The 15150-nt window shown below is 36.5% G+C and overlaps 1 protein-coding gene and 1 long non-coding RNA gene across 10 annotated transcripts in view; one reads left to right on the top strand and one right to left on the bottom strand.

Moving 5' to 3' along the window:
- LOC141410874 (uncharacterized) overlaps positions 1–944 on the top strand; it is an 81404-nt gene extending 80460 nt beyond the window's left edge. For both annotated transcript variants that reach the window (XR_012435665.1, XR_012435664.1), the window contains exon 3: positions 839–944. This is a non-coding gene — a long non-coding RNA (uncharacterized lncRNA). The remainder of the gene's footprint in view (positions 1–838) is intronic.
- LOC141410873 (bifunctional heparan sulfate N-deacetylase/N-sulfotransferase 3) overlaps positions 1–15150 on the bottom strand; it is a 183081-nt gene that overhangs the window by 74656 nt on the left and 93275 nt on the right. For all 8 annotated transcript variants that reach the window (XR_012435663.1, XM_074041597.1, XM_074041600.1 and 5 more), the window contains one exon: positions 12412–12540. Coding sequence is in view for 7 of the 8 variants with exons in the window: in XM_074041597.1 (XP_073897698.1) it covers positions 12412–12540 (129 nt within the window). In the remaining variant the exon portion in view is untranslated. The remainder of the gene's footprint in view (positions 1–12411; positions 12541–15150) is intronic.

The following is a 15150-nucleotide window of genomic DNA, read 5'->3' as shown; positions in this document are numbered from 1 at the left end:
TAAAAAAATGCTGGAGAAAATGCAGAGTAAAAGGATTCCTCATACACGGTTGATGAGAGTGCTGACACTATGGAAATCACTATGGATGTTTCTCAAAAAAACTAAGAGTAAACTATCATATAATCCTGCTACACCACTCCTAGGCATATACCAGAAGGAATGCAATGCAGCATACAGTAGAGACACTTGCACACCTATGTTTGTTGCAGCAGTATTCACAATAGCCTAGTTATACAATCAGTGTAGGTGTCCATGAACAGATGACTGAAGAAAACATGGCATATATACAGTATGCAGTATTATGCACAAAAGAAATTATTTCATTTTTAGGAAAATGGTTAGAATTTAAGATCATGTTAAGCAAAATAAGTCAGATAAAGAAAGATTAAATATGGACACTTTCTCTCTTATATGCAGAATGGAGACACAAAAAAGCACATATGAGCATAAAAGGGACTATGTGGGGAGAAGCAGTGGGAGGTGGGAGGGGATAAAGACAGGATGTGGGGGGAGAATAGGAGAATATGATCAAAGTATATTGTATGTGGAAGATCCAAGATGGTGGCTAGGGTAGGGAATTAGAAATTCTAAGCTCTGTGACACCAGAAACTTCCTTGAGACGTCAGACCTACACTTGGGTAATTCTGATTGCTTCTAGCCAAAATAATAACTGCCATCACATTAAGTGCAGATAAAAAAATCAATAACTGACCCTTAAATCAGCCTTTAATTGCACCTAGCAGCCATGAAAATCCCATGCAGCACAGCCAGCAAGATGTGTTTAGCCCTGGGAAAAAAAATCACCCAGCTGTTTCTCTTTTTTTCTCCCAACAAGCAGAAGACAGAACATCAATCAGAATTAAACTCTGTGACATCCTGGACCCCTAGCCTATGGAAAGCCTCTCTACTCTGTGCCACACTGAAAACAACAGTGCCATTTCTCCTCACCAGCTGGCTCCAAAGCTGCTTGTGTGAAACTGCAAAAAAAACAGGTAAGCGTCATGCACCATGTGTGACTCCCTCCCCACCCCCAGGAAAATAATCCAGTGCATCCCCTGGGCAGATTGAACCCCTCCAACAAAACTGAAAAAACATAAGCAGCAAACTATAATCTAACACTGACAGTGCAGGTGGGGGTGGAACACTGAACCTGTCCCAGAGAATGGGGGTGGCACAAGAAGCTGAACTCTCAGTGAAATGTGGGAAAAGCAGCAAAGGCTGAGAGTGGGGCAGGGCAATAAGCCAATCTCCCAGAGGAGCTGCTAGCACCCAGCAGAGATTGGGAGAGGTATAAAGGCTGAGAGCAGGAGTGGAGTGACAAACCAACCTCCCAGAGGAGCTGCTAGCATCCAGCAGAGGCTGGGAAAGGCACAAAGGCTGAGAGTGGGAGTAGGGTGACAAGCCAACCTCCCAGAAGAACCAGTAGCACCCAGCAGAGGTTGGAAGAAGCACAAAGGCTGAGAACATGGGAAGGGGAGAACAAGTGACAGGCCAACCTCCCCCAAAGGTTGCAAAGCAGGGCAGGTGGTAGATCCTGGAGCTAATCTCTGGGATAAAGGCCAGCATTTGAAACTGAATTGCCCCACCTTGCTGGGGGAGCAGCTGACCAAACAGAGTTGCAGCTGAAGGGCAGTGCAGCTGCTGGCTGGTGAAACAACAGCTCTGACCACCCTGTAGGAACTGGCAGTCTTACATCACGTCACAATTCCAATTAATTTTGTGGACAGAAGGACCAAATACTACTCACTAGCCAATGCCTAGTGAGACTACATCAGAGCTTCTGTTTATATGCTAACACCAGAATACCAGGATTAGATACCTAAGGAATAACTCTAGAACTTTTACCCAAATACTGAAGCTTTTGTGGTTCCTAAACCTGGTGTTTTTTATTGTGTTTATTTTTTTTCCCTGTATTATTAACTTCACTATCACTATTCTCTTATCCTTATTCTTACCCTCTTCACCTTCCCTGCTTCCTCTGTGCTACAATCCATTGTTCTCCCTCAAAACTACTCTTTCTGTCCCTTCTCATCCACTATTTCCCCCTCGTCTTCACCTCTGCCTCTTATCTTCCCCCAACCTGCCAACACACTACCCCTCCCTCCTACACAGTCACCACCTGCTGATTAGCTTACTGTACCAACTGTATACGACCCCAGTCCTCTGCAATCCCTGACACAAGCACTCTCAACTACAACAGAAATACACCCCAACACACACAAGGGCTACAAAACCCAGGAGTCCCCATACCTCTTCCCCCTCCCCTTTCCTGCCCCTCCTTTTGAGTGTCACCTTTACCAATTCTCCAACATCTATAACTAGCCTAATAACCATTACCCCCCAACTCCTACTGTTTACAGATTTTATCATCAAGGGGTTTTCTATATAATAGGTAAACAACTGGTTTGGCATTGACCTGTGAATTTATTATTTCTAAATTACACCTCCAGGTCAGTGACAGAAAAAACCACATCAACCTAGCTAACAACCAAGTGAGTCACAAAACAAAAGCTAAATCAGGGAAAGAAAACAGGCAATCAAAACCACCAACTAGCCTATCAAGAACATAGTTGCACAGCAACAAGTGGATTGATGGGAAGAAGAAAAGGGATGGAAACTATTCTCCTCAAAACGATAATTTAAGGGCTTGAGGTATGCTTAAAAATCTAAACATAGACCTGTCATATGAACCAGCAATCCCACTCCTAGAGATATACCCAAAGAAATGCAACACAGGTTACTCCAGAGGCACCTGCACACCCATGTTTATTGCAGTGCTATTCACAATAGCCAAGTTATGGAAATAACCAAGTTGCCCCACTACTGATGAGTGGATCAAGAAAATGTGTTACTTGTACACAATGGAATTTTACTCAGTCATGAAGAAGAATGAAATCTTACCATTTGCAGGTAAATGGATGGAACTGGAGAACATCATTCTGAGCAAGGTCAGCCAGGCTCAGAAGACCAAAAATCATATGTTCTCCTTCATATGTGGACTTTAAATCTAGGGTAAATGCAGTAATGTGGTTGGACTTGGATCACATGACAAGGGGAGAACAAATATGGGAGATATAGGAATAGGTAGAAAACCCAAAACATGAAAGCATTTGATGTCCCCACTTCAGAGGAACTAATACAGAAACCTTAAAATGACAGAGTTTATCATAAACAGGGGATTAGGAACCAATGCAAAGATCAGTTAGAGTTGAATCAATATGGGTCGTAACACATGGGTACAAGAAAGCAATAGTAGGAATCTCTCTGTATAGCTATCCTTAACTCAGCTAGCAAAAATGCTTTGTCTTCCTTATTATGCTTGTGTATTTTCTTCAACAAAATTAGTGATAAGGGCAGAACAGGTTCTGCCTGGAACTGAGTGGGGGAGGGGAAAAAGGGTGGGGGAGGGGGGCAGGGTAGAGAAATGACCCAAACAATGTATGCACATGTTGAAAAAAAATGATTCTCCTTGAAAAAGAAAAAAGATAATTTAATACAGGATTCAGTGGGAAATGAAGAAAATGGATACCCAGTTTCTGCCCTTGACAAAACAAGGATAAAATGTCACTAAGGACCCCAAAAAAGAAATCTTGGAAGATATCACTGAGAAATTCATGGAGAAGATACCAGACATGGTTAATCTGAATGTACAAGATGCACTCAAGAAATTTCAAGACACCAAAAATAAAGGATATGAGAAGACACAGAACCAAATAAATGGACTCAGAGAGGACTTCAGCAAACACCAAACTGAAACAAAGGACACCATAAAAAGAGATTTATGAATTACAGGTGACAACACAAAATATAAAAGAGGAGTTGAACAAAAATATGGAAAACCTCAGAAAAAAAGAATAAAACAGAAATCCTGGAAATAAAATTCTCTTTAGTCAAACAAAAAACACAGTGGAAGGCTGCTCCAGCAGACTAGAACAAGTAGAAGACAGACTCTCAAAGCTCGAAGGTAAAATAGAAATTAAAGAAAAAACAGAAGAAATCTTAGTCAAACAACCAAAGAGCAGTGAAAGGAATATGCAAGAACTCAGTGACTCTTTCAAAGGCTAAACCTGAGAACCATGGGCACTGAAGAAGGAGAAGAGGTGCAAGCCAAAGGGATATGTAATATATTCAATGAAATAATAGCAGAAAATTCCCCAAATTTCGAGAAAGTTTGCCCATTCAGTTACAGAAAGCCACCAGGACACCAAACAGACTTGCCCAAAATAGAATCTCCCCACAGCATATTACCACTAAAACAACAAGCACAGACAAAGAATATTGAAGGTTGTAAGAGAGAAAAAAAATATATATATAAAGGTAAACCCATCAAAAACACAGCAGATTTCTCAACAGAAACTTTAAAAGCAAGAAGGACATAGAGTGAGATATTTCGGGCACTGAATGAAAATAATTTCAGCTCTAAGGTACTCTACCCAGCAAAATCATCATTCAGAATTGACAGAGCAATAAAAATCTTCCACGATAAACAGAAACTAAGACAATATATTACCACCAAGCCACCACTACAGATAACTGTACAAGGAATTCTGCACACAGAATATGAAAGCAAACAAAGCCATGAGAGGACAGGAAGTATCAAATCACAGGAGAAGAAAAGACAAGTAATAAAAATAGGGCTGAAATTAATGAAATAGAGACAAAAAAAAAAACACCCATACAAAGAAATGAATGAAACAAAAAGCTGGTTCTCTGAAAAAATAAACAAGATTGACAAGTCCCTGGCAAATCTGACTAAAATGAGGAGGGAAAAGAGCAAAATTAGCAAAATCAGAAATGAAAATAGGACAATAACAACAAACAGCAAGGGAATCCAGGGACTCATCAGAGACTACTTTGAGAACCTATATTCCAATAATTGGAAAATCTTAAAGAAACGGACAAATTTCTAGATACTTATGACCATCCAATATTGAACCAAGCAGATATTAACCACCTAAACCAACCTATAACATGGAATGAAATTGAAGCAGCAATCAAGAGTCTCCCAAAAAAGAAAAGTCCAGGACCTGATGGATTCTCAGCTGAATTCTACCAGACCTTCAAAGAACTAATAACAACACTCCTTAAACTTTTCTACAAAATAGAAAGGGAAAGAACACTGCCTAACTCATTTTATGAAGCCAATATGACTCTCATCCCAAAACCAGACAAAGACACCTCCAAAAAGGAGAACTACAGGCCAATCTCCTTAATGAACATTGATGGAAAAGTCCTCAATAAAATTATTGCGAACCAAATCCTACAACATATCAAAAAGATCACTCACCATGACCAAGTCAGCTTCATGCCAGGGATGCAGGGATGGTTCAATATATGCAAATCAATAAATGTAATGCATCACATTAATAGAAGCAAAGACAAAAACCACTTGATCATCTCAACAGATGCAGAAAAAGCCTTCAACACCACTTCATGATAAAAGCTTTAAGAAAACTAGGAATAGAAAGAATGTACCTTAACATTATAAAGGCTATATATGAAAACCTATAGCAAACATCATACTTAATGGGGAAAAACTGAAACAATTTTCTCTAATGTCAGGAATGAGACAAGGATGCCCACTCTCTTCCCTCCTATTTAACACAGTCCTAGAATTCCTACCCAGAGCTATAAGGAAGAAGAAGAAATAAAAGGAAAATAGGTAAAGAAATAATCAAAGTATCTCTATTTGCAGACGACTTGATCCTATACCTCAAAGACCCAAAAAGCTCCACCCAAAACTTGTAGACACCATAAACAGCTTCAGCAATGTAGCAGTATACAAAATCAACTTACAAAAATCAGTAGGCTTGCTATACACTAACAATAAGTAAATTGAGAAAGAATGAAGGAAAACAATTACATTTACAATACCCTCAAAAAAATTCAAATACCTAGGAATTAAATTAACAAATGATGTAAATAACCTCTACAAGGAGAACTATAAACTACTGAAGAAAGAAATTGAGGAAGACTGTAGAAGTTGAAAAGATCTCCCATACTCATGAATTGGCAGAATCAACATAGCAAAAATAGGTATACTACCAAAAGCAATCTACATGTTCAACACAATTCCCATCAAAATCCCAATGATATTCACCACAGAGATTGAAAAATCTACTCTAAAAGTTCATTTGGAACACAATAGACCACAAATAGCTAAGGAATACTGAACAAAAAGAGCCATGCTGGAGGTATCACAATACCTGACTTGAAACTATACTACAGAGCCATAGCAATAAAAACAGTATGGTACTGGCACAAAAACAGATATGAAGACCAGTGGAACAGAAAAGAGGACATGAATATGAGTACACACAGGTATGCCTACCTTATTTTTTACAAAGGCACCAAAAACATATGATGGAGGAAAGACATCCTTTTCAACAAATGTTGCTGAGAAAAGTGGTTATATGCCTGCAGAATACTGAAACTAGATACCTGCCTGTTACCCTGTACTAGTATCAACTCAAAGTGGATTAAGGACTTAAATATCAGACCCAAAACCTTGCAGTTAGTACTTGAAAGAGCAGGGAATACTCTGGAAGCAATAGATATAGGCAAGGACTTCCTCAGTAGAACTACAGCAGCCCAGCAACTAAGAGAAAAGATGGACAAATGGGACTACGTGGATTCCAAAAGCTTCTGTACAACAAAGGAAGTGGTCTCTACATTGAAGTGGGAAAATATTTGCTAGCTATACACCAGACAAAGGACTGACAATCAGAATATACAGGGAGCTCAAAAAACTAAGCTCCTCCAAAATTAATGAACCAATAAAGAAGTGGGCAACTGAACTAAACAGAACTTTTTAAAGGAAGAAGTCCAAATGGCCAAAAAACACATGAAAAAATGCTTACCATCCCTGGCCATAAATGAGATGTAAATCAAAACCATGCTAAGATTCCCCTCACTCCTGTTAGAATAGCTACTATCAAGAACACCGCCAACAACAAATGTTGGTAAGGATGCAGGGAAAAAGGAACCCTCATACACTGCTGGTAGGAATGTAAGCTAGTACAAACCACTTTGGAAAACAATATGGAGGCTTCTCAAAAAACTATACCTTGATCTGCCATATGATCCAGCAATACCACTCCTAGGGATAAACCAGAAGGAATGTGACTCAGGTTATTACAAGGCCTCTGCACACCATGTTCATTGCAGCACTATTCACAATAGCCATGTTATGGAAACAGCCAAGATTCCCCACTACTGACAAATGGATTGAGAAAATGTGGTATTTATACACAATGGAATTTTACTCAGCCACAGAGAAGAATGAAATTTTGTCATTTACAAGTAAATGGATGGAACTGAAGAACATCATCTTAAGTGAAGTTAGCCTGGCTCAGAAGGTCAAAAATTGCATGTTCTCCCTCACAGGAAGATTATAGACCTAAAACAAATGCATGGGTCACACACTAAGGGGAGAATGTGCACAGGAGGAACATGGAAAGGGAAAGAAACCTAAAACTTGAATGTGGTTGATGTGCTCACTGTAGAGGAGTGACTATAGTAATGTTAAACTGGCAGATTACTGTGGGAAGGGGACCAAAAAGTAGCACAGAGGTCTGGCAGAGATGAACTAATGTGGGTTGCAATACACAAGTGCATGGATGCAATGTTAGGAATCTCTCTGTATAGCTATTTTATCTCAGGCTAGCAAAAATGCTATTTCTTTCTTATTATCTGTTACATTTTCTCTTCAACAAAATTGGAGAACAAGAGGGCAGAACAGGTTCTGCCAGAAGCGGGGGTGGGGGCGGGGGTACTAAGAAGGTGGCACTGGCCCAAACGATGTATACACATGAAAGTAATTGTAAAAACAATAAAATAAAAGAAAGAAAAAAAAAGTACATTGAATGCATGTATGGAAAGTTCATAAGGAAACCCATTATAAATTTTTGCAATAGAGTTAGAAATAGTGGAGAGAGTTCAGAGTAGGAGGGATAAGAAAGAGTAGTAGAGAGGATGAACATGATAAAAGTACATTAAATTCATATCTAAAATATCACAATGTTACCCTTCATTTTGTACAATATACACTAATAAAAAACCAAAGAAGCAAAAGAGGAATAAAAATTTGTTTTCTTTCATACGAATTTTATAGACAACCAAATATTATACATGCAAATTACAATTTTTAAAATTTTATGTGGATTAATTTCTACTTATGTAGGTTATTTTCTTTTGTGAATTTTGTTTTAATTGTTATTTATCTATATGTTACTCCCAGTTTTAGATATTCATTCTATTCACATGCTTATGTTTCTTCTTTAATAAGAGAAATAAGCTTAGATTTTGCTTTCAGGGGTTTGGGTAGATGGGTATCATGGATGTGTTAAAAGAGTGCAATATCAAATTGAGAACATGGGAATAAAAAATCTAGTAAAATGTGGGCATAAAGATGTTAGCTATTTGTACTGTGATATATGTGTAGAGGAATTATAATATTTCTGTACTTTCAGGGGTTTGCTCCCCTTGAATGCCAAGTTGAGTGGTAAGAGAATGAATCTTACCACTCAAAAGGCAATCCACAGCCTTTTTTGAATTAATGTGAATCTTATTAAGTGGTAAGTGGTAAGAGAGTGAATCTTACCACTCAAAAGGCAATCCACAGCCTTTTTTGAATTAATAAAGAAAGCAAGTGCTGACTTCATTATGAAGCATGCTGGGACGACACAGAGTGTTCCACAGATAGTGATTTTAATGAGAGAACACATAGGGCATGTTTACTGACCAGAAGCATTAGCAAAGACTCAGACATCTTCTGATTAGGAAAAAGAGCACCAAAGTAGGAAGGTGACATCCTTGTTCAGATAATCTGTGATAATATGGTTCCCACTAGAGGTACGATCCTAACCCAGAATCAATTTCATTCATCTCACTTAGAGTTACTACTTCTTCCTAAGACAGGTGAAATGGGAGATGTATTCAAATGTATGGTTTACTCTTACTTCCTACTTTTCTATAAGCATATATATCATAAATTATATAAATAATCATTTATCGAGGGTATGTACAGTCACTGCCAATGAGTCCTTTATGTCATCTGCATGAGTTTTAATTCTTAGAACTCATTTACATATTATTTATATAGGTACTTTAAAGTAAGTTGCCACTTTTCATCATTTGAAAATGTACGTCTATGAGGTTTCTCTGTGGAACTGTGAATCGGTGAAGAACATTTGTGTCTGAGTGTATTACACGTTTGCATAGAAATTTGTGCTTGTTCATATGCAGTGACCCTGGTGTATTTCTGTGGCTCCCTCTCATGATATTTTTAGCATAACTCCCATTACCACCTTGAAGTAAACAAAAGCACTTCAGGGACTATCTCTCAGCTTGGTAAGTTTCAAAACCTGATTTAGCATATGCATACTGACATAGACAGTGCATATCTCTGGGGCAGAAATCAATGTAGTAAAGCCTATGAATCCAATGAATAAAAAGGATGTCACCTATTAGTTTCCTGGTAGTCAGGCTGTGTTGGAAGTATTCACCAATTAAAAGAAAAATTTTGAAATTGTACAAATTACTGCCCCAGTAAGCACAAGTTTCTGTGATCACACATTTTTTCCTACAGTAGTATCTATATAGGAAAGCAAATTGCAAGTCAAAAGTTGACAGTTGAATTTATAATCAGAAAAAGAAGAATTAAATTCTTCAGTTCCAGGCTTAGCCAGGCTTAGCCTTGATGGGTTCACCTTGATACTGGGTCCAAACCTCAAAGTCTATGAATCAAAATCCACATCAGACATACTCATTTAGAGATGGCCATTTTCTCTTCCCTAGATAATGCTAACATTTGTCTTTGCAACTCTTTTTTTTAATTAAATTCACCTGATTGACACTTCTCTAGACAAGAAAAATATATTGATAGCCGTGGAACATTTCAGAAAGTTATTCCACTCAAGGAGTTTGTCTTTGCTGTGATCTATTCCAGTTTAACTCTGAAGCATACTTCACTGAAGCCACCACTCATTCAACACTGAGTTATTCTAACACCTTGATATTATATTTTTGCATGGAAAAAAACTTCATTAATTACAGCCATGGTTATATTTTTATTTTCAACTCAAAGGCATCTGAGTGTTTTTAAGTTCCATGTCTCCAGCATCCATCTAACTTTTTGCAGTAAACAGTGTCATTTAGCATTCACAGAAAATAGTACTTCTAATGGAGTCCTGTGTTATTACATGATCTTACAATGGCTGCTTTTCAAATCCACCACAATTAAAATTCCTCTTTCTTACAGCTAATACATACCTTGAGATCATCAAGATTTTCTAATTCTCATTCTGGCCTAATAAAAAGGACTGTCATTGCTAAATTAATAACATGTTTTACTGGAGCTGGAGGTCTTAAAACCTTAACACAAACTTTATCCAAACATTTAATTTTAGTACGAGAACTCAAGAAAAACAGGCCCTTTTTCCTCACTCCATTCTGCAAGGCAGATGCCACTGACTATTGACAGTTGATTTCCTTTTGGCTAGACTCCACTGAGTCTAAATGTAGACTTCCCAATCACATTTCCAGGTAAGTAGAATTGCTCCCCCAAGCTGGACCTGGTGTACCACATGAAGAGTTCTGGATTCCTTGTATGTTTTTATGGTTTCTGACAAAATTTGTAACTTAGTTTAAGTCTAAATATTCATCTGACAGTAATTGCATTCTGTAACTTTTCTGAAGTTTGTGAAGTTTATTCCATATGCATCTCTTCATCAAGGTAAATAAAATTGCCAATTATTATTGATAAAGTTCTGGGAATCATTTGTTTTGTTAAAGAGGCTGCTCAGTCTAGATTAGTATTAAGATTAATACAGGCTTTACTATGGGAATTTTAAAATTAAGATAATAATTTGATTTCTTAATAAAGGAAAACATTTCTTATCACAAAATGGATGAAATTTTTAATATAAATCCATTGTACATAAATGAATGAATTTTGAACTTTTTCCATATGATGAAAATCACGTGGTTTATAAAGTTATGAAATAACCATACTACCAGGACCTTTTTAAGCACCAAAGAATCTATTGGCTTAAAGAATTAAATACAGTAGTTCATAGTACTATTTTTTTTATGATGACAGGAAATATAAAATATCAGAATTTTGTTGAATATAGATTAAAGAGTCTTAAAGTTATTAGTGAAAATGTTAGTATTTTAAGAATATTGTAACTGAGTCTGCAGTTCATAATCATGCATTAGTTTAACTATTTTTCCTGTGTATTTTTGGCAGAATTGGGAAGAAAAGAGAAGACAGCCATATGATGTAACTCAAAAGATACCATTTGTAAAAGACAGGTTATCTAGGAGAATCAGGTTAGTTCTGACATATAAATCAAAATTACTTACATTTTAGGGGTCTGAAATTCAATAAACTTCCAAAGGCTAAATGCTACAGTATTCCAAACTATCCCGATTTTTGAACACACTTGTAGATTTTCCCAGAGACAAGTTACCCTTACTTTTACCTCATTTTCTAGAAGCTAAAAAAGATAACTAGTTATTGGAGTAGCTGAGGAAAAGCACCTGCATTTTTATTTGCAGGACCTGAAAAATTAAGGTCAAGAAGAGTTTTAAATTTTATTCTGTTTATTTCTAATGCTATGCAATTTTTATCCTGTTAGAATTTTTTTCATATTGGAGGTAATTATAGTTTTTCATCTTGAATATTGCTAATGCCAGGGGCAAACCCACATATATAGTAAATAAATTTTAGCTTTACTTTTTATGTTCCCGCACAAGGGAAAATCACTAACAGTTTTTCCTTATACAACTTACTTCAATTAGTTCTTCTTTCACTACACTACTTTAAAAATACTTGCTTTGTACAAAAATACATGCAATTGGTTCACTGCGTTGCTGATACACAAGAAATGAAGAAGGAAGAGCAGTCAATTAAACAGGGGTGCCTTGTGTTCTAGCATGGTAAGATTTACATGGTGCAGAACAATGTCATATTTGCTCATCTGATTTCTTTCCTTTATACTTATATAATATGAGAACATTTTTTATACCTTAAATAGAAAAAAGCAAAAAGACAGAGCAATAGAGATAATAGTTGCCTAACTGAAGAAAACTGGTACCTAAAGGAAGTAGGAGAGTTTGTTGGTGAAAATCTTATTTTCCAGAAAAGCAAGATATGATCACTTTTCAACATGGAGGAGGGTCTGCTGCAGTGCGCTACCAATTCTGCCACAAATTCCTAATGTCACTGTGGAATTACTGTGTTCCCATTTGTAGATGTGGTTCAATTCAGTTTTTATGACTGTTTTAGAGCTGGGACTTCATGGTGATTTGATGATAACTACCCAATCACTGGCCTCTTTGTCAGGATAATTTTTACCCACACTGTCATTTTTCATCATTATTTGAAGAATCACTCCAAGTACTTACTGGGTTGAGGACCACAGTGAAGAAAAGTTCACCTCCTTGAATACTCTTATCCAGCTCCTTAGGACCCCCTGGATAGTCTTTGTAGAAAATTGTGTGAGTGAAAAGCCCACAGGTCTGTCTTGGAAGAACCTAAAAGAAAAATGACTAAGTAAGGAAAAAGCTAATTTCAACCAATTACTTTATTGAAACCTAACTTTTTTCTTATGAAAGGTGATGTACAAACTGGCATCATTATTGAACTCTACCTAGGCCCTGGAAAAATCCTTCACACCCTGGGAAAGAGAGGAGGATGTAAGTAAAGAATGGTCAGTGAGGGAACTTAAAGAGATATTTAAAACTAAAATAGACTTTGAGTTATTTTATTCACTTTTCTCTTTAAATCTTAAAAGTTAGTACTTTTGTTTTTCTGTGTTGAGGGCAATAAATGCTAGCTAGTTTTTTAGGTCTCTTACCTATCCTCATATCATAAGCAGATACCTTAAAAGCAACTGAGGCCAATAGGAGAAGGGGACCAGGAACTAGAGAAAAGGTTAGATCAAAAAGAATTAACCTAGAAGGTAATACACATGCACAGGAAATTAATGTGAGTCAACTCCCTGTATAGCTATCCTTATCTCAACTAGCAAAAACCCTTGTTCCTTTCTATTATTGCTTATACTCTCTCTTCAACAAAATTAGAGATAAGGGCAAAATAGTTTCTGCCGGCTATTGAGGGGGTGAGGAAGAGAGGGAGGGGGTGGAGTGGGTGGTAAGGGAGGGGGTAGGAGCAGTGGGGAGAAATAACCCAAGCATTGTATGCACATATGAATAATAAAAAAATAAAAATTATAAAAATAATAGTTTCTGCCAGGTATCGAGGGGGTGGGGGGAAGAGGGAGGGGGTGGAGTGGGTGGTAAGGGAAGGGGTGGGGGCAGGGGGGAGAAATGACCCAAGTATTGTATGCACATATGAATAATAAAAAAAAATTTAAAAAAGATACAATTCATAAAAGCAAAAAAAAACATGTTTTTTATTTGAAAAAAAGTACTTTTATTATGAAGTCTAATATATTTTAGCATCATAAGAAATAAAAAGCAGTAAAAAGAATTTAAAATATTAGAATTATCTGCATTAAATTGTAATCCTAGTAGGCAAAAATGTAAAGAATATTACTTTCTGACAAATTCTACACATGCATTAGAAAATGAAGTCAATTATTAACCCATTGTGCTTCTTAGGAAATGACATTCTAAATTATAACAGATATTAAAACACAAATCACAGTATTTGCTAGAGTCTGCAAAGACTACTGCAGGCTATTGCAACTGCCCAAAATTCTAGGTGTGAATCTGCCAGTTTCAAAAGTAAGAGATTATCCACTTGACTTGCATAGTAACTTTTAGAACATGTCATAAACAGAATGATAAATGGTCACTTAGTAGAAGGTCCTTTTCATCCTTTAAATATGCAAGCCATTATTTGCTTCTATTATACACATTTGTTATCAGTACGTTTTTTTAAAATTTTACAGATAAAATAAGAGTGTAATTATAAAAGGCTTTACTTTTAAGCTAAATATAATGATCCCATGATAAGCTGAGTTTGCAGTATACACTTGAAGTGGCAGAAAATTAATGAATACATTTTGGAAAGTGACAAATTTTACACAGGCGGGAGCTTTGCTTTTTTGCCCTAAGCAAATAGATCCTCATTTTTATTGTCTTAACTCTTAAAGCATATTTAGTTCAATAAGTACTTTCAAAATATTGCCTGTTCAGGAAGTCCCATGTTTTGCAGCCCATCACAAGTATACTAGTTCTTTTTTTTTTTTAGTTTGAATATCTATTGTAATAAATTTTAGTCTAATTCTTGGAACATTTTCTTAGGAAACTAATTCTCAGCTTGATCAATGTATCCTATATTGCTGAATAAATCAAGTCTCTGTATGTCCTTTTTATTTTTGTAAACTGGTAAAGCTTATACCCTTAGAAGCAAATTCATCTTGAAACAGTTGAAAGGACCTTAGTTTAAATCACAGAGTATTAGCTCTGGTGATGTGTATGTTTGAAAGCATGCTACATTGTCATAATACTAGCACAAAGTCAACAACAAGAAAGGAAGTGAGAGGAAGATATTCTAACTGAAAATATAGTTCCTAACAAGTCTTGGAAATGTCATTTCCTGGAAAGCAAAGCTTTATATAATATTTCTTCATTTATTTACCAAATACTTATTCTAATCTTTATACTGGATCATGTGGAGGAATAAAAAGGTACATGTTTTAAAAAATTCTGTTAGTATATATTAATTATACAAAGGAGTTTTACTGTGATATTTACATATATGCATATAATGGACTTTGATCATATTTATCCCTTCCACTCTTGCAGGTTTTAATATATATAAGGCTAAGGAAAAGTATCCAAAAGCTAAACAAGAAAATGCTCACATGCGATTGCCAGGTTAGTATTATTTTAAAAGTATATGATTTTAGCTAAACTATTTTTTAGGTATTTTGCTATGGACTACCCTCTAGATCTGGTTGTCAGAGATTAACACTATCAAATTTGAACTCTGAGACTCTAATGAACCCATGAAAACCTTATGAAAGCCTCAGTCAACAGGAAGCCAATGTCCTATAACTAAGGCTTCAAAGAGACAAAACTGCCAACAATACTCAGTAAACACTGGGGGCGAGGGGGCTGCTGTCAGCAGGATTAATGGGAGGCTTCACCAATGTGCATTTCTATTAGTGGCAG

Source organism: Castor canadensis, chromosome 9, assembly GCF_047511655.1.
Source record: "Castor canadensis chromosome 9, mCasCan1.hap1v2, whole genome shotgun sequence".
Classification (NCBI taxonomy): Eukaryota; Metazoa; Chordata; class Mammalia; order Rodentia; family Castoridae; genus Castor; species Castor canadensis.
Note: the sequence above shows the minus strand (reverse complement) of the source record. Positions and strands in the feature narration are given on the sequence as shown.